Source organism: Lepisma saccharinum, chromosome 22, assembly GCF_977018435.1.
Source record: "Lepisma saccharinum chromosome 22, izLepSacc3.1, whole genome shotgun sequence".
Lineage (NCBI taxonomy): Eukaryota > Metazoa > Arthropoda > Insecta > Zygentoma > Lepismatidae > Lepisma > Lepisma saccharinum.
Genome location: NC_139250.1, coordinates 14,073,726 through 14,092,753, shown reverse-complemented (window position 1 = coordinate 14,092,753; position 19,028 = coordinate 14,073,726). Strand labels below are relative to the sequence as shown.

The 19,028-nt window shown below is 39.6% G+C and overlaps 1 protein-coding gene across 1 annotated transcript in view; it reads left to right on the top strand.

Moving 5' to 3' along the window:
* The first annotated feature begins 1,093 nt into the window (after positions 1 to 1,093).
* The window catches only part of olf186-M (Ki-ras-induced actin-interacting protein-IP3R-interacting domain olf186-M), a 234,393-nt gene continuing 216,458 nt past the window's right edge, over positions 1,094 to 19,028 (top strand). The window contains exons 1-2 of the mRNA XM_083143998.1: positions 1,094 to 1,132; positions 9,200 to 9,292. Coding sequence (XP_083000124.1) covers positions 9,283 to 9,292 — 10 coding nt within the window. The 5' untranslated portion in view covers positions 1,094 to 1,132; positions 9,200 to 9,282. The remainder of the gene's footprint in view (positions 1,133 to 9,199; positions 9,293 to 19,028) is intronic.

Sequence of the window (19,028 nt, the reverse complement as noted above, 5' to 3'; positions counted from 1 at the left end):
CTGGAATCGTCCGTCTTCCGTGATCCATATCAGAGTTGCCAATCGCAGCGAAGTTTCACCATGAAGAGTGGCAGGTTTTCCACCATCTTGGAAAAGTAAGGGAAATCAACCTGAGAGTGAAAATGTCATAGAAGCAGTGGCGTGCCTAGAAATTTCGAAAGGGAGGGGGTTATTTACACTTTTTTCTGGTAGTCAGCCCTCATTTTGCCATTTTTTCCTATCTTAGATGTTTTCTTTAGGAATACTGGGCCAAAGGGAGGGGTTATGACCCCAACCAACCCCCCTTGGGCACGCCACTGCATGGAAGTGCCGGGAATTTTGAAAATACAACCCCAAAACCAGCAAAAATATGTCGATGGTAGCAACTACATCCATGGGCGTCGGAATGAGAGGTCGAACAGGTCCGTTAACCCCCCCCCCCCCCTTTAAGCAATTGGCATAATTTATTTCACGGTACAAACAACAAAACTTATTGTTTTTATTGTTATTAACAGAAGTGAAGTACGTAGTTAGTTAGTATTGTAACATTAACTAAAGAGAAAACTACATTAGATCGAAGAATTGAGTGTAAAATAGATGAGCCAGTTTGTTTTCATATTAAGGATTTAAACCAAATAAGAAATGGTTTCATATGTTTCAATTTTTTAAGAAATTGAACGTATGTGAGGTCATACAACATAAACGTTATGACAAAAAATTCTTTTTTTTAAAAACAATGTGTGTAATAGACTAGTTAATAATAATGTAGAATAACCATGCATTTCATTAAGTAAGAACTTCAACAGTTCTGCTGGATGTTAACGCATCAGTGGACGAACGCGACCGACGAAGCCTCCTCCTTCGCCACAGTCCCGCTGTTCCATCTGCAGTTCTCACTTGCTTACCAGAGCGCTCCTTCCCAACAACATATTTCAAGTTTCTGTTAGTGACTTTCCGATATCTAGGTTGGCAACACTATTCCTTACGGGGGGTAAAGTTTTCGTAACGCACAGATGACAGAGCGAGCTTGCGTCGCCGCCTCTTGACATTTCTGTTCTCGCAAGACGTGACTTCTGGGCTTCGCAGGAACTAGACATCGGAAGGATATAAGACACGACGGGAGACTTTGTAGGAAGCAGCGTTCTTGAATCACGTAAGCAGTGGAAGTATTCTCGATGTTGTGACAGCAGTACTTGCTGGATATAGCAGTAATGTGTGTGTTGTGTGACATGTGTCGGCAGGTTGTACTTGTAACACACACTTGCTCAGCGGGGATTCTCGAATGGGGGGGACATGTGAAGGCGAGAGGCTTTGACAATTAGTAAGATTCAACAGATGAAAAATTCCATATGGCGCGTTACGCCCGACGGGGGCGAAGACTTTATGTTTCGGGCGGATAAATAAAATTCGTCGGCCAGCCGCTGGAGTTTGCCGCTATTTATGATGAATGGGTTAGCGTGACCCGCTTCGTGTCCCGTCATGTTAGGCGCGACGATTTTTTTGGGCCTTTATGGTAGTATAGTGGTTAACTCTGTTGCCTTGTGTTCAGTATAGAGGATGTAGCAAGACGAGAACGAGACAAATTCTCGGTCTCGTTCGATACTCTCGCGTGATACTTGAAAATTTTACCCAAGCGAAACTCATTTTACTGTGAAGACTTGTTCAGGCGTATCAAGGCGGTATCTACCGGTCTATTTGTAGACATGTCATGTGTTTTGTTTGTAGTAATTTGCGAAGTTAATCCACCGATCTCCGTGGCAGAGTGGTTAGTACAGCCCGCTACGGAGCCACGGAGCCCGGGTTCGAATCCCGGCCTGGGCATGTGTTCTTTGCGAGTGTGTGTCGCTTCATCAATTTGGGCTCCCGGGTTCGATACCCGGTGTTGTGGTTCGGATCCCAATTTAAACTGTGGGTCCAGTCCCGACTAGCATTTCTGTGCATAAAGCGGACTTTAAACACCAATTTATTAATTTAATCATGCAGGGTTTAACAACAACAACAAACAACAATTCAATCGATCAAAAGCCTTCATCAATTCCATCATATCATCCTCATTAGCCGAAAGTGGCAGAAAAGCGACGCTAAATAAAAACAAAAACAAATTAATCCATTCATGGCAGTAGTGTTGCATATATTCAGGGTAAAATTTGTTTTTTATCGAGGACTCGTAGCGTCGGAATGAGGCGTCAAACATAAAACGTTTGCCTTAATGACCTCTGTACAAAGGGAAAGTGTGGACACACACGCTGCGTATGTTGTTTATACTATTAATTTCGAGACAAAACAGTTGCTTATGAATCGAGACGAAACGAAAAAACTGCAGAATCTTACCTATCTCGTCTAAGCACCATCCCTAATTCAGTAAATTCTGGGTTTGATTCCTGATAAAGACACATTACGCAGTGATCCGTGTCCCAATTTAAATTGTAGATCTAGTCCTATCATGGCATATTTTTGTGTGTGGGGGGATGGCCATCACGATTAAACCATAGAAGATGCGAAACGAAGAAAAAATATCTAAATTAGAATAATTTTTTAAGTCAGCTGTAATTATAAATGTAATAATTATGATCAGACTCGATCGCAAACTAATTCTCATGCAGGTTTTTTTGGGCCTCCCAGATGGCGCAGTGGTAGCATTGTTGCCTTGTAATCAAGGGGTCCCGGGTTCGATACTCGGTGGAGGCACATAGTGGTTCGGATCCCACTTTAAACTGTAGGTCCAGTCCCGATTAGCCTTACTGTGCATAAAGTGGACTTTAAACACCAATTCATTAATTCATTCATGCAGGGTTTATACCAGTCTTGAAATCCTGGTAGAAATTGACTTTTTCTGGACAAGTCTTGGAAATGTCAATGAAATTTACGGTTTCTGGAGAAATCCATATTTGTGTGGAAGTACACTAAAAATAGTTTCTTGAACAAAGAAGAAAATCGCAATTAAGGAATTTTAAATTTGTTCTGGTTAAATGATAGAAGAGTTTGATACACTGAATATTACTGGCAGTTACAGTAGAAATTACATATTAAATACTCTAGAAAAGAGGTCATATTTTGAACTACGTATTTTCAAATAGAAATCTATGACTATTGACATTTTCCTATTTAATGTAGCAATTTTTGGGTTGGTTTAGTATATTACATTTTACTACAAGTATGTTTTATATATACTATAATTGATATAATTTTTTAAATAAAAGTTTAGCGAAAATGTAGTGTCCTTATACAAATTTGTAAATATATAAATTGTCCTAAATACTTGGTCTCGAATGCCTGGGAAATTCACGGAATTTTGTTTGTACGAAATTGTAGACACCCTGAAACAGCTGTAGCAATTTTCCTGGCATTCTGCCATGAGTCGCGTGTTGATATTTTGCTTGAACTTTTTCTTCCTCAGCAACAAGTATTTTCCCCCTGGAGATATTTCGTTTAGTTAAATTAAACACGCCGATATTCTAAGTTTGAATTCTGTTTAGAATAGACATTGTAATGTAACAATATGAAATTTGACAGCAATGATTTATTCCCGCCACCATTTCTTCAACTTGTTTTACAAACATCTTGTCGCCGAATAAACTTACACAGTACATGGAGGTCATTAAGGGAAATAACTTTTCGTATTTTTTCCTGATACGACTCCTCTTTCTGATGCTAGAACCCTCGAAAAAAAGTAATTATCTGATGTGTATGCAACCACGCTGCACAGGATCAGTTTCTACTTTCAAATTGTGATAAAAACATAATATACATACGACGGTTACTGGAAAATTTCTGCAAACTACCACCATCAGTAGCGCTAGTGTTCCGCTATTAAAAAAATCGGAAGAATAGACCTTTTTTTATGTTTAAATTATCTTTGATTGTTTGTTTAAGCCTATTCGTTTATTTTTCACAGCAGTTTGAAGAAGTAGTTTTGTGTGAGAAATGGACATTTCTCGTGAACACTTTAGGGCAATGATTTTTTATGATTTCAAATGTAGTTGAACACCGAAACAATGCATCCAGATACTTCATTTGGCTTTTGGGGATGAAGCACCTTCCAATAGGACTCTGTACAATTGGTTTTCCGAATTCCAGCGTGGTCGCACATTTCTCAGTGATGAATTTCGTGAAGGTCGTTCATCCACGTCTGTTGTTGCCAGTAATGTTGATGATGTGCGTGAAATGATTGAGAGAGATCGGTATGTGACATACTGTGAGATTCAGGCATCCTTGAACATTGACATGAAAGCAATACATACGATTTTGCATGGTCATCTGAACGCACGGAAACTTTCAAGCCGTTGGATCCCACACAACTTGACCGAAGCTCAAAAACAGGCTCGTGTAAATTGGTGTAAAGAAATGCTCAAAAAATTCAACTAGGCAAGTCAAATCGTTACAGGGGACGAAATTTGGATCTATTCATACGAACCCGAAACTAAACAGCAACCCACTGTTTGGGTGTTTCAAAGTGAACCGAAACCAACAAAAGTTGTTCGTTCGAGGAGTGCTGCCAAGCAAATGATTGCTTGTTTCTTCGGTTATAGCGAACAAGTGGCAACAACAGCTTTAGAAGATCGAAGGACTGTAAATGCTGAGTGGTATACAACAATTTGTTTGCCAGAGATCATCAATGAATTGCATAAAACAAACCCAAATCGTCATATTCTTCACCACCACAACGCCAGTTCTCACTCAGCACACCAAAGTGTTGACTTTTGTTCAGTAAAAATGTCGAATTAATGACTCATTGTCCGTACTCACCTGATTTATCACCTAATAACTTCTTTTTGTTCCCACACATGAAAAATAAGATGCATGGTGAGCGATTTGTGTCGCATGAAGCAGCTGTTGACCCATTCCGAACAGCGGTTTCTGAGGTATCAGCTTCAGAGTGGAAAAAATGCTTTCAAAATTGGTTTGAACGTATGCAAAAAACAATAAAGCCATTCCCAGAATTTCACATGTCTTTTTTTCATATTGATTGCAGAAACTTTTCCAGTAGCCCTCGTACACTCCATATTATAAATAATACACAATGACTAAGTATCACAATGAAGATTTTTGGTTTTCAAATATCATACTCTGTAATTTACCGAAGTGTCAAAACGAGACCGATGGCGAATGTGCCTTGAGATTGATTTGTTTTAATTTAATTCTTTTTTTCTGCCACTTTTGGTTAATCGCGAAGATGAAAGGTGATAAAATGAAATTGATGAAAGGACAATTCCAAATATACGTGGACAGAACACAAGTGCTACAGAGGATTTTACCGGCTGTGAGTCCAGTCGCCACAGCCTCGTTGACCTACAACATTGCACTTATCGGGTGGAAATGAGTTTGACTTTTGCGTGTAATTTGAAAAGGTCACTCCTTACACCCCAAATGTGGGATTTTGGAAAGTTACGAACCAAGTTGGGAAAAATACTCTCCAAATCCATATCGCCGAGGCAAAGTCTTCACTTTCTGCTCAGATAGGCCAATCAAGACTGGACCTACAGTTTAAAGTGGGATCCGAACACCTGTGTGTGTGGATCAAGTATCTGTTCTAATGGATACTATCTTTAGCAAACTACACTGTGTTTATTGTTGCGATACAACCAGTAGTATTACATTTATGGATAAGACCCGCTTTGGACGAAAGCATTTTCCTTAACATTTGTGCCATGAATAAAATGCTACCGTGTAAAGCGAGAAATCTATGGCATTTCAGATGCCATGGCATATTTCGTGGCATTTCTCAAGGATAGGATCCGTCCTATTTCCGTAGCATTTTTCGTAGCATAGCCAATCAGAGGCGATCTCTAGGTCACGAGTGCAGTTGTAATGGCCGCCGCGTGAGATGTGAACAATGTATCACTTCACATTTTTAAAACACGATAACTATTCAACCGAGAGGAATAACGTTTCGTATAAAACGTTATTAGATACAAAAGCAATGGCACTGCTTAAATACATACTTTACAACGTTTACTGTACACGTATGTAAGAATATTTTAGTTGTTTCAAATGTAAACACCGTGCACTCAACATAACTCGACGTGCCTTTCATGCTGTATATGTTATACATTGTAATCGCAAAAGCTAGCCGAAAAGTTACACGAGTTGCTAGCGTGTAAAGTATTATCTGCTATAAGATTTTTGGAAGCATTTACATAACACTTATGCTAGCAAATATGTTAAAGAAAAATGCTTTCGTCTAAAGCCGGCTTAAGAATTGGCGATTTTTGTGTCGTACTTATGTACGTTACGATTACAATGTAACTCCCATTTATCTGTTTTTATTGACGTTACTCGTATAGTGGAACCATAAGCAAAACAACCTACGCAGACCCGCGACTCCTGTGCACCGTACTTCCGCGTGAAGGGGAGGGGGAGAATGGACCATGCCTTCTTATGGCCCGAGCTGAACTGAAGAAGGGAAAGCTGCGCGGGGACATTTCGTCCGAGGTTTTTGCCCTTGTGGTCGCTCTATACGTTGTCATATGACATTGAGCAAGTGTGACAACCTGTTATTTTTAAACTTTATTTAACCACTCCTTATTACAGGGAGGCCAATATCCTGATGTGAAAATGGGTAACTTTAGTGCAGTAATTTACATTATAAGATTCTAATTGTTTAATATTTCTTGTAATGTTGAGTGTAAGGTAAGGAATCTACTGCTGTAGATATTGTTATTATAATCTTAGGACGTTCATCTTGTCAATATGTCTGGTGTACTGGTGTTGATATACTATAGTTACGCATACCTGTGTAACAATACTGATGTACTCTAAGCAGGAGGGTGAATTTGATTTTTCCTATGTGGTATGACCATTCGTCCCGTCCATATTATTAAAAACCACTATTTGTCCCGTCTTGAAAGTGTAGGAGTTATCTTGAAAACCAAGACTAAATTTGAGAGACATTTCACACTAAAAAATATGCATTGTTTTGTATGTCTTCCGTTATTTGTAGAGCAGTGAATAAGCATGCAGTTTTATTACGGAATCGCAAAAAGAATTTAAAGTTCCTGCGTCTTGACACATAGTAACTAACTCTCTAGCCGCCTTAAACCCGAAAGTTCATGGCTGCAGCAACACATGCCTTCCATCTGTCCCTATCCTGAGCAAGATCTATACTAAAAAGAAAAATGTTGCGAGTCTGATATGTGGGATAAGGTTTTCGGGGAGATTTATAAACGGTTGATGAATAAAGCTGCTCTCAAGAAGATTGGTTCTTCTGCTAGATACTCCTGGCACTCCTCAACTTCAGTGTAGGACTAAAGTTGATCAGGAGGGACCAGAAACAACACTATGTAAGTCATACAGAGATTATAACAATTAATACCTTTTGACAACGGAAGATCATATTTCATTTATTGTTTATGATGTATCATCCGTGATCCTCCCGTTAAGAAAAAATAAGAATACGTTAATAACATCAATAATTTTATAATTAGGCTTAAACTGATCTCCTTGGGATATCCCGTTTTGGGGTCAAAATATTATGGTCACCCTATTCCTATGCTGTGTGTACTGTCTTTTAAGAATGGAAAGTCTCTGATACTGTTTAACGTGTTTCTGTATATTCAGATATGATGCGGCATATTTTTTTAAATACCTTAATAGTTATACATCCCCACAAGTACAGCGATTCTAAACCCTGTCCCAGCTAACTGTAGAGCAGGGCCGCGCATATCGGCAGAGGAGGAGGAGGAAAATCGAGTGGTGAAAGCGCAGTGTTGCCAACCGTACGGTCCAGACCTTAGTGCGTACGCTAAATGCACGGCTTGTCAAAATTTGCTCTTGCAGTTTTATCCATAATATTTCCCTAACAAATTCATAAACCTATCGTACGGACCTGGAGACAAGAATACGGTCCGTTTGCCACGTGCGTTCGGTATTATCCTTTTCAAAAGTTTGCAACACTGCATTGGAAATCGGGCAACTCCCGTCGCCCATTACGCAATCCTGTTTCTCTCGCTGTTCATTGGTGGAGCCGTCTGGCGTCACTACTTGCGCAGAGACTTGTTCTCGTTCGCCTGGTCTACAGTTAGCTGGTACGGATAATACTTATCACACTGCTTCCGGTTGGTTGTTGCCAAGGTTTTTATGGAGCCAAAACATGCAAAACGTGTACATAAAGGACAGTTTACTTTTTCGTGGTAGACAAAGCTTAACATTAAGAAGCAGTGGCGGCGATTAGGGGCGAGAGGGTCAGTTGCCCCCTCCCCCCACTTTTGCCCCCCCCCTAGTTTTGGCATCTTGTCTCCCCGGTTTGGGAACCCAATCGCCGCCACTGTTAAGAAGTTATAGTGCGGTGCCAAAAATTACAAATCGCTGCCACAGCATATGATAATACAAATTCATACACCCACTGCGACAATACAATAGATTAGAAGTAGGAACAACGAATAAATTAGAAGGAAAGAAAGAAAACACAACTGCATTTGCAATTGCATAAAGTACACAAGTCCGACATTATTTAACGTAAATTGATTATACCTAATTCTAATATAAAATTTCTAAATGAGGTTTACATACGTATTGCAATCTACAACGTAATTCGTTTAAGCTTTTAAAATAGGTCCGTATTGCTGTCACAACCATTTTTCGTCTTCGTCTTCTAAAAGAACCAAACCCAACAAACCTAACCTAACCACCACAGATTATTTACTACCCCAAAAATCTACCAGCCAATGGAAATACTTGAAACAGTTGTAGCAGAAATCACTGTCTTCAAAATATTCCTAATATCCTTTGAATCGAAAAGAGAAAACGTTTAAACGGCATTGCAACCATCCGCTAAAAGTTTGATACCATAGAGTGTGTGGAAGATGGCATCATCTGCATTTAGACTGAGATCAATTATGTGATATCCTTGTTAGAGCGTTCTCAACCTTAAAAGGAAAGACATAGCAGTACTTTACATCACCAAACAATTGACAAGATGAACTTACAATATTTTACCATAAATGGATGGTTGATTGCGTTATGTAGTGCTAGCTACAAAACAAAAGACAAAAAAATATAGCAAAAAGAGGACTTACGACTAAAAAAGCATAACCATCACTTTAGAAAACACCACAGAACAGCTCTACATTCTGATACTATCGCACTCAACCATCCTCCTAGATATAAGACAACCTTAGGACATAAGTATTGGGCATTCTCCAGTCACTGTGAGGTTATTAACAATAGTGGTTTATATATTTAGTGTAAGATTTTTTCATAGTTTCTTGTTTACATTTGCAAGCATCCTCATGTGAGATCAAGAAAACGCAACATTCATGCCCTGCGCTTTCAGCAAGGGCTCAGGTGTGTCTCTCGAACAGGGACATGAACCCAGGTAGGCCCTGTACCTTGGTCGTGTACTTTCTTTTCCCTCCAGACACTCTCTGACTGGACCACCTCTGCAAACTTCTCTTCTCTCAGCTTTCAGTGCAATATCTCTGCTTATACTCTTTGGCGGTAGAAGGTTCAATGAGAAATGATTGCGCATTTAAAATAAGTCTTTGGGAAGAGGACCTGGATGATATTTATGTCTTTCGTAACGACATACAGTAAACTCCGCTTATTGCGAACTCCCAAGATAATTGGTTCACTATATCCGATGTTCACGAAAATCGAAATAGCCTTAAAGGAGGTTTCAATTCAATTCAGAAGTCTCGAATTTTAGGTTTTAATCTTTCTTTACCCTTGACGGACAAATAAGGAATATGTTACGTCAGCGTTTCATTAAAAAACGCAATAATTGATTAAGTTTTATAGTGTCTAAAATAACCAATTTACTTGTTAGAACGTATTGTAGCTTTATGCACCTAAATCCAACCTTTTAAATTCGTTTGTTTATATTTTTGAAGGTTTCATGGAATTTTTATGTCACACAGAGGTATTTGCTTTGTTTGGTGATGAAAAAAATTCAGTAACTAACTTGTTTGAAACATACTCTGTCATTTTCTCTCCACTGGTGCCACTGTTGTCTGCACAGTTGAGATGACAAACGTCTGATCCTTGTGGTGTTGCTCAATTTACCGTCAGTTCGGTGCTTTGTGGCATTCACACCTTGCACTGTAAAGTTTCAGCATTCAAATTTGCACCACTGACTATGTTTGTATTGAAAGATCATTTAGCTTATAAGATGATCCTCACAGACAAGAGGCGAAGACTGTGGATAATAAAAAAATATTATGTATCGTGCAGCAAATTATACATAAGTCATTTTTCATAAGTAACTTTTGCTATTAGCAAAAGTATTTAGTGTTGATGATTTTTAAAATGATGCTTACAATTGAAAAATCGGTTAGAACATTAATATTTGATTCTTGTGTATATGTATACACCAATTAAAGTTTATTACGGTTCTTTGGAATTTTGTTTTTAACGATTGTACCTAATCAGTATTTTCAGAAATTTTGAACAATTTTTTTAGAAGCTGGTTCAATATTTTTCGAGCCTAATATTTTTAGAACCTATTTTAGGATTTTTAGAGTCTATTTCAGGAAATTAAAAGCACACTTTTTAGAACCTAATAATCAGGTCTAGTGATGACTGATGAGCCCAGGGTAAAGTTAGCAAGAGACTGTTCCCCGCCTCGAACTTTTGTTTCATCGGAAGTTGAAATGATGAAAAATCATATTTTTTTGTGGACCTTGGAGACAGTGCTAAACCTGATAATAGTAGTATGTTTCACTACAGGTAGAACCAGGAAACATTGTTTTTATTTGCATTTCATGTGACAACACTGGTTTAGGGCGGGTCGCTGAGTGTGCATATGTGTGCGCGCATCATTCTGCCGGAGAACTATCGAGCTGCTTAAGTTCCAACGCGTACGGGACTCACGTAGCGGTGAAACTCCTCAGGAATCCGTTTGATGAGTGCTGGTGGACTTCAAAACTATCCGTGCTAGGAATTCATTGTGAAAAATCCTACATCCTTGCTCCTAGTTCTCGTACACTCTCGTACACTCTGGCCTTTTCAGGAGGCATTCAAAAGTCAACCTCAATTCCACGTAGTACAACTTAGCAACTGCATTCTCTCGCCCAGGCTCTTAGTCAGTATAATCCTGTGTGGAGTTGTGTCGTCCATATGTGTTTGTAATAGACCCTTCATCCATTTCGTCGGAGAAAAGTGACGTATAATAAATCAACTGCAACTACAACCTGTGATCAATAAATACGGTGAAAGTGAATGATTGATTTCATGCAGGAATACAGCTTATTGTCCTTCAAAATAATCGCCTCCAATGGTAATGCACTTCTGAGAACGCGTGTAGAGGTCTCGCATACTTTGGGCGAAGGCAGCCTGAGGTTGAGTTTAGCGTTCACATTGCGTTGGATGTCGGCAATGTCCGAAAACCGTTGTCCTTTTAAATGTTTCTTCAAGCGAGGGAAAAGGAAATAATTGGCGGGGGCCAGATCTGGCGAATAAGGAGGGTGATGGAGTACAACAACCCCCTTACGTGCCAGGAACTGCTGCACGGCTCCATTTCACCCATAACAGCGTCGCTGCACTGCACCTTAGTCCAACAACGCGTACACACAAACTGCACGTCTGGACAATCACACGGCTTCGCGAATGGTGACTGGCAGACCTAGGGGTGCCCCTATATGTAATCTGTGGGGTGCACTGACCTGACCTCGCCGACAACCAGTAGTACCAACTACACCGCACGCCAGCAATTCATTCACCGTATTTATTGATCAAAGGTTGTACCTAGGTATAATACATTCCGTGGAAGGGGAAAGCGACTGCATCTTCTAGCTGTTTATATCAGCGTGTACTGCTTCGCTCCGCCCCTCGCTTTCCCCTCTTCTCTACCTTTATGCGCGACCTTGCTCCAGATATTCCCGGGATATAGTATATTGCTGTAACTACCGTAGTGTCGCAAACTGTATGGTTAAATATATACGTACATGATTTTTTTTGTACCATACAACGCCATTAACAGGGTTGAGGCAGATTAGTGAAGCATTTCATTAAAATTGGAAATATAATTGAAAAAGCAAGAAAGCAAATGGATTTTTTTTATGAAGAAATTACTAATGAGTTTACAAAGACCAACATTCACGTTCAAAGAGCCGCCAATTAAAGATCGCTTTGAAGGAAGAGAAACCTTAAGGATTTTTAAGTTTCTTAATTTTCTTGGGCTGCTTCACAAGGATAAAAGTTACCGCACACCATTGAAATATAATTTATGGAGTTTTGGGATAATTGTCCCCTTATTTCCAACGCTGAATAGTATACAATTCGGTACCAACACCAGTATATATCACCTGATTTTGGACACTCGGGCAAAAGTTTTTAGCATTTGAGATCCGTAGAAGATAATGTCAAATTCATGAATCTCTGCCTTAGAAAATAGTTATTCCCAGGTATTTCATTTGGGAGGAGATATTGATAACTTGTTTGTGAAATCCCATAAAGAAATTCACGATGCCCACAACGCGAATCGCAACAAAACTTCCTCATATTCTCATTGGACCTTTATTGTTGGCGTATGCACTCTGTTCACGCACCCTGTACATCTTTCTCATTGTTGTAGTTCACACACACACTTACTCTTTTGCTGAAGTTGAATTCCATGTGTAGTAGTATTTATTGTAGCTTGTTTATGCTTTGTGATCCAAGAGAAATGATATATTCATTCTTGTTACTGTTTTATGTTGTACGTGGTTAGTCAAAACAAAGGTGTAAAATGAGTTACGGAAAACATAAGGAAATATGTTATTTGCTATAAGGATGCTTTAATCACTTATTTTTTGCCTATGTTTTCGAGTTCTTTTTGAATAACCCTGTATAAGTGCGGATTAAATATAAACATGTTGCAAAAGTCTGCTTATAGACGTTAATTGTAAATGATGATATGATTGAATGAATGACTGGAGAGTGCTATTCTATTTGAAATCAGTGTTTTTGATAGAATTGAACAATGTTTATATGTATTTTTGTACCTTTGTTTCAACAACGTGCAATGATGGATAGCATATCCACATTCAAAAATGCATAGGAAATTGAATCTCTTTTTCTCTCCTCTTTTGTTATTTTCCTTATCTCTCTCCGTCTTTGTCTCCTATTCTCTCTTCTCTCACTATCTCCCTCCCCCCTTTCTGTGTCTACAGTAGAGAGAAAGTGAACAACGAATTTTTGGATGAAACACGATTAAGCTTTGTTCCCATGACAGAGAAAACACTAAATAAGCTGGCCAAGGCAGTCTACACAGTAGAAAACACTTAATTAAAAACGTTACGTTTCAAACCTCCTCAGACTTGAAACCAAACTAAAATTTACTTTTAGATTTTAGTTTGGTTTCAAGTCTGAGGAAGGTACTGATAGAGGGTTGATACTTAACGTTGTTTTTTTCTAAATACTGACCAAGGTAGTCTATATGTAGTGTTTTTTTTATAAAAATGTCATGCAAAACATATCTTCCATGCATACTAAGTCGCAAATAATATCAATTTAATATGTGACAGTAGCAGCTGCTGCCTATTCGTATACTCGCACGTGCCCACCCAAATAAATAAATGTGTAATACAATTATTTTTTTATTATATTTATTCATTGAATGCCATTTCTTCAAAGCATCAAATGTTCCCGGGCCATTTCTGTTTCGGAGTTTCTCTCTTGTCGAATGAGGTTCGCCGTCCCCCGTGGCGGAGTGGTTAGCACATCGCGCTACGACGCCAGGGGTCCCGGGTTCGAATCCTAGCCGGGGCATCGATGTTTGTGAATGTCCATTCATCATATCATCACTCATCCCCATCTTCGCAAATTAGCCAAAAGTGGCACAAAAGCGAAGTAAAATAAAGGAAATCAATGAATCAAATGAGGTTCGCATGAGCGACCGTTCAAAGTGCACACCTTTGTGGCGCTGTTTTCAGCGGCGAGTAGAGAACGGCTCTTCTCTTATGGCTTGGATTGCCAGAGAAACGGGGGGCAATAATTGGGTCTGGGTGACAGCACTTCTGGGCGCGAGGCTGAGGTGCACACCCATAGACCCAGACCACAAGCCACCACTGTTATGTGATGATAACTGTTTCTCACGAGTTTCACATTTTTACACAACACCTTAAAAAAACAAACGGAAATCATAAATTTTCAACTGCTTCTTGCAAAATTAGTAGGCCTACAATACAATACAATACAATAATCACAATTGATACACATATTGATAGATTGAAGTTTAAGTGCTATTTTCCAACAAACTTTTTTTAATTTATTGGCTCATCCTAAAAATAAATCGTTGTTAAGCCATTTTTAGTTTTAAATCCACGTTATGCACAGATAGGCAAGTTGGGACTTAGCTACACCCGAAACTGCAATCCGAACCAGTAAATCCCTCCACGTGCTTTCGAACTCTGAACCTCCTTGATTACAAGGCCATCGGAGATGCTGGAAACGTCCACGCTTTATCGTCAGAAATGTCGAAGTTGGCGCTGTGTGCGCAGCATTCGACAGGGAAAAAAATATTCGCTGTTTCTCTTACATGGAAGGATATAATTAAGGTTACGTAATCATACAAATTAACGCTGGGAAAAAGACAAAAGATTGCAGGCTCTAGTACTATTTGGAGGTGAGTTGTGAGTATGGAGTCGCTTCATTGAGTGGTGTTCCTTCTGTGCTTGGTGTCGACTGCAGCCTATGTTTCCACGGAATTGGTCCGATTTCCGCTCGGAATTGTTCTCCAGGTCTCCACTCGCAGGTGTGGATAATTCTTCTGTTGTACTTTTAGCTTTTCGTTCTTGTGTTTTTCTCTGTTTCATTCGTGGTCTCTAGGGGTTCCGGCATCAATTTCATGATATTATCACTCATACTCATCTTCGCGATTAGCCACAAGTGGCAGAAATGCCAAGTAAAAGAAACCAAATGAATCAATGGAGGAAATTAATCTTCATTAGCTTTAGTTTAGTTTTTAGTTTCATTTAGTTTATTTCACTCCGCTTGTGTGCCACTTTTGGCTAATTGCGAAGATGGGGATGAGTGATGATATGATGAGATTGATGAATGGACACTCACAAACACCCATGCCCAGGTCGGGCTTCGAACCCGGGACCTCTGGCGTGGTAGCGCGGTGTGCAAACCACTCCGCCCGGAGGCCGACAATCTTAATGATCACAATGTTTACTTTTATGTGATATGCGACACGATAAAGTTTCTAGTAAAATATTTTCCAAATCAAGATGTTTAAAAATGACTTTTTCAGAAAAGCTGTTTTTTTTTAATTTTGAAAAATAAATCTCAAAGTTTTTTCGTAGTAAAGGAGAAGGTTTAAATATGGGCGAAGTTTTAAATATGGGTTTTGGAGTTATCAGCGCTCCCGGGTGCTGTAGCCTGGCAGAGGCTATTGGAACTGGTTATCTGTCAAGAACAAAGTTTGCGGCGCCAATTCGCATGAGAAAGTGGTAGTTTGTTTCGGCTCTGGACGCTGTTATAGAATTTCGACCTCCGAAAACTTTTTGCAGGTATGTTTTAACTCAGCGTTTTCTGAATTCTCATCTTCTTTGTATAGGTTATGATATTAGCGGTACATAAAACAAATGTGGGCTTTTATAAGGCCATGATTTGTTTGTGAAATATGTACCACAGAGAGCGAAAATAAATTGAAGAAGAAAAATAGCTTGATGGTCTAAATATGGGCTATGACGAGGTCTAATGTTGAGATTACATTTTCAACAAATATTTGGATGTTTTTCTTAATTTCAATTTTTCCCATTCCGCGTGATTTTCAAAACAACAGATTATTCACAAATATGAATTTTATAATGTTTTAGCGATAAATGACTGTTTTTATTTTAATTGCTTTTTGTGATATTGTCACTAGTAGCCCATATTTAGACCACAATTTTGAAATACATCATTTTACCATTTTTTTGGAAATTGCTTCTTTTGTAAAAAAAATGGAGACCCTCTATACTTTAGCATAGTATTACATTTAAGTATATATTTCATAGATACGAGGGACGTTCATTAAAGATTTCCCCTGAACCAGATCCCATGGACGGAGATAATCGAAAATTGGTACAGACATTAGTCCTTCTCTACATAGGAACCACCAATGGCCACACACTTTTCCCATCACTTTATGTACCCGTGGAGACCTTGTTTGTAGAAGTCTGTAGGTTGCTCCAGAAGCCATGGCTTGACCTCAGAAATCAACGTCTCATCGTCGTGGAAGTGCGTTCCCTTCAGATATGGGCAGGGTGAAAGTCTGATGGTGCGAGGTCTGGAGAGTACGGGGGATAAGGAAGGAATGCGTTTCCACAGGACCGTGCTTCCGTCTGGGCAACATGCGAGTTGTGAACTGGAGCCTTGTCTTGCAGGATGCGCGGACGCCTTTGGTCAACATGCCACGCCACTTGGTTTTGATGGCCTTCCGCAATATCTGCAGCAGTGAAGTGTAGTATGTTCTGGTAATTGTGGTATCCATCGCCAGGAAATCCATCATAACTACTCCATGCTGGTCCCAAAAAAAAACATGAGCATCACTTTGCTCGCTGAGGGTTGGACACGGGCCTTCTTTGGTGGTGGTGAGTCAGGATGCTCATTGCTTTGACTGGGCCATAGTGATGGACCCACGTTTAAACCTGGGTGATTAGTCTGTCAAAAAATTCCTCCTGGTTTTCCTGGCACATGGTCAAATTAGCCTGGGAGCACGTGACTCGTTCCTGCATTTGGATAGGTGTGAGTAGCCGAGGCACCCATCGGGCAGACACCTTCCGCATGCGCACATGGTCATATATATTTTTTTCCACAAACCCCACACTGATCTTGACTTCTTCAGCTAGTTGGCGAACGGTTATGCGGCGATCCTCCAAAATGGCGGCTTTCACTTGCCCAATGGTGTCTTCGTCAATGGCTGACTGGGGTCGCCCGAGGATGGGAGCTGTTTCTACTGAAGTCTGACCACTCTTGAACTGACGATGCCAGTGCTTCACTACGTCATACGATGGGGCATCCTCTCCATAGGTCACTTTCATCTCACCAAAAGTTTCCTTTGGTGTGCGGCCTCTCAAGTAAAGAAACTTGATGACTGCTTGGTATTCCACTGGATCCATCACTACACCTTGTCTCAATTTAGTACTTGTAAGACAAAAACTAAGAGGAGTTCAGAATTGCAAATTACCTCATGACATATGCACATATGTGTCATTACACACGTAAAATTTCAGTATGCTACATTAACTAGAAGTGGCCGCGGTGGCTCAGTCGGCACTTTACCTTTACCTTTTACATTAACTAGAACTAGGTCAGGGGAAATCTTTAATGAACGTCCCTCGTATGTATTTTAAAGGCAGGTGCTTGATATATTAATTTTTTTCCTCCAAAAATTACAATATAAAAAGGGGGCCCATATTTAGACCTTTTCCTCTATTGTTAAGTGGTCAGCAGGCTCCTGATGGGGTCATTTGTTATGTTATGACAGTTATTAGTTTGAAGTGTTTTGTTGAAAAGTTACAATTTACTGGCATCTTAGGTCCGCAATGTCACTAACACTAAGGCAATTACCAGAAAGGTAAGTCCGTCTGTTACAGAGAAACGTGATTCAGATATTTTAGCTTAACGCTCTCCTTCAATTTAAGAGGATGACCTGGTGCTGGAACAAATCTAGTTTATTATTTCCTTCAGCTCGTTTCGAAGCTGGAACAAGCTGGTTTTTCGCCGAGACAAAATTGCAATATGGCACAGAGCATCTGCACGGTGTTTTGCAATCTCTATGGAAACTGAACGTAGAGCGGGCGAGCACCTGTTACCAACGAAATGAGTGTCCTTTATATGAATCTCACTCCACTCATCCCGTACCTCCCCTAGTAAATAACAACCCTTCCTCCAAAAGTCGACGCTCTCTTTGATGTTCAATGAGAGCGTGTGAGAATGCTTTTGGATGTTTTGTTCGCGAAGACGTCAAAGCGAAACGTTCCATTTACTGTTCATATTGCTTGATATTTTTTGAGTAAAGTCATTGTTTTGTTAGAGAAATGAAAAGCTCTGGCTTATATGAAGAAAATTCTAGAAAACTCGGAGACATTATTCTGAGGGGAAAGTTCATTCTGTCTTGAAATACATCCAAAAACCTGGAAGAAGGAAGGAACTGCAGTGCTTTTTACTTCCCTGTAGTTGGGAATGAAAACACATTCCACTTTATTCTTGGGTTGCAAGGGGTGACCCCGGGGGGTGGGACAGGGGTGATTTTGTCCTAAAATTTTCCCCCAACAAACTTTTCCGAGGGGGGGAGAGTTTTTGTTCTAACAACAATGAAGTCGAATAATAACTTACTGGAACATTATCGAAAACACACACAGAATGAACAACAAAGAGCTCCATCTAAGGACACTGAATCCAGCAATCCCCAAATTAAGTCCAACTTGTTATTTCTTCCACATTTGCCATCGTGTTTTGTCAGCTACCGCAAAGTATAAAAATATATATAAATAAGACACATAATAGCTTTTAGATGTGAATTTTACATAGGAAACTATGCATTATCTTCTTAATGTCTCTTTGACTTTTGGTCCTCCCAGTAGTCACTCAAATCACTGTTCATAGTATTTGTAGTATATTAAAATCTTCAATTTGCAATCGAATTTTGAATGAAGAACAGTCCGTATATTATATATTTTATAATATAATTTAATCCCCCCACCGATCTGCTGTGATTTCGCATCCTGGGTGACCCTTTCTAAAGACAATAATAATAATAATAATAATAATAATGAGGAGGCGAACCCTCGAAAAATACCCTCCTCCATCCGCATACATTCGGAGGTATGCGCTATTGCCCCTGTGCCTTAAATTATACCGGATCGGCAGATACACGAAATATTTACCGGATTCCCACGTTTATCCTTCTTCTTGATTCTTTATTTGTAATTTCCATTATTTTCTTTGCATGACCAATGATTATTCGCAGACCAGAATAATCATTGGTTTACATAAATAGTGGTGGTAGGGTTAAAATGTTATTGTGTTAGATCTACAATTATTGATATGTAAAGACGCCCAAATATCAACTCCCTTTCACGTAGTACACCCTGGACTGCATATGGCGTCTGGACTCTCAGCCAATATAATCCTGTGTGGAACTC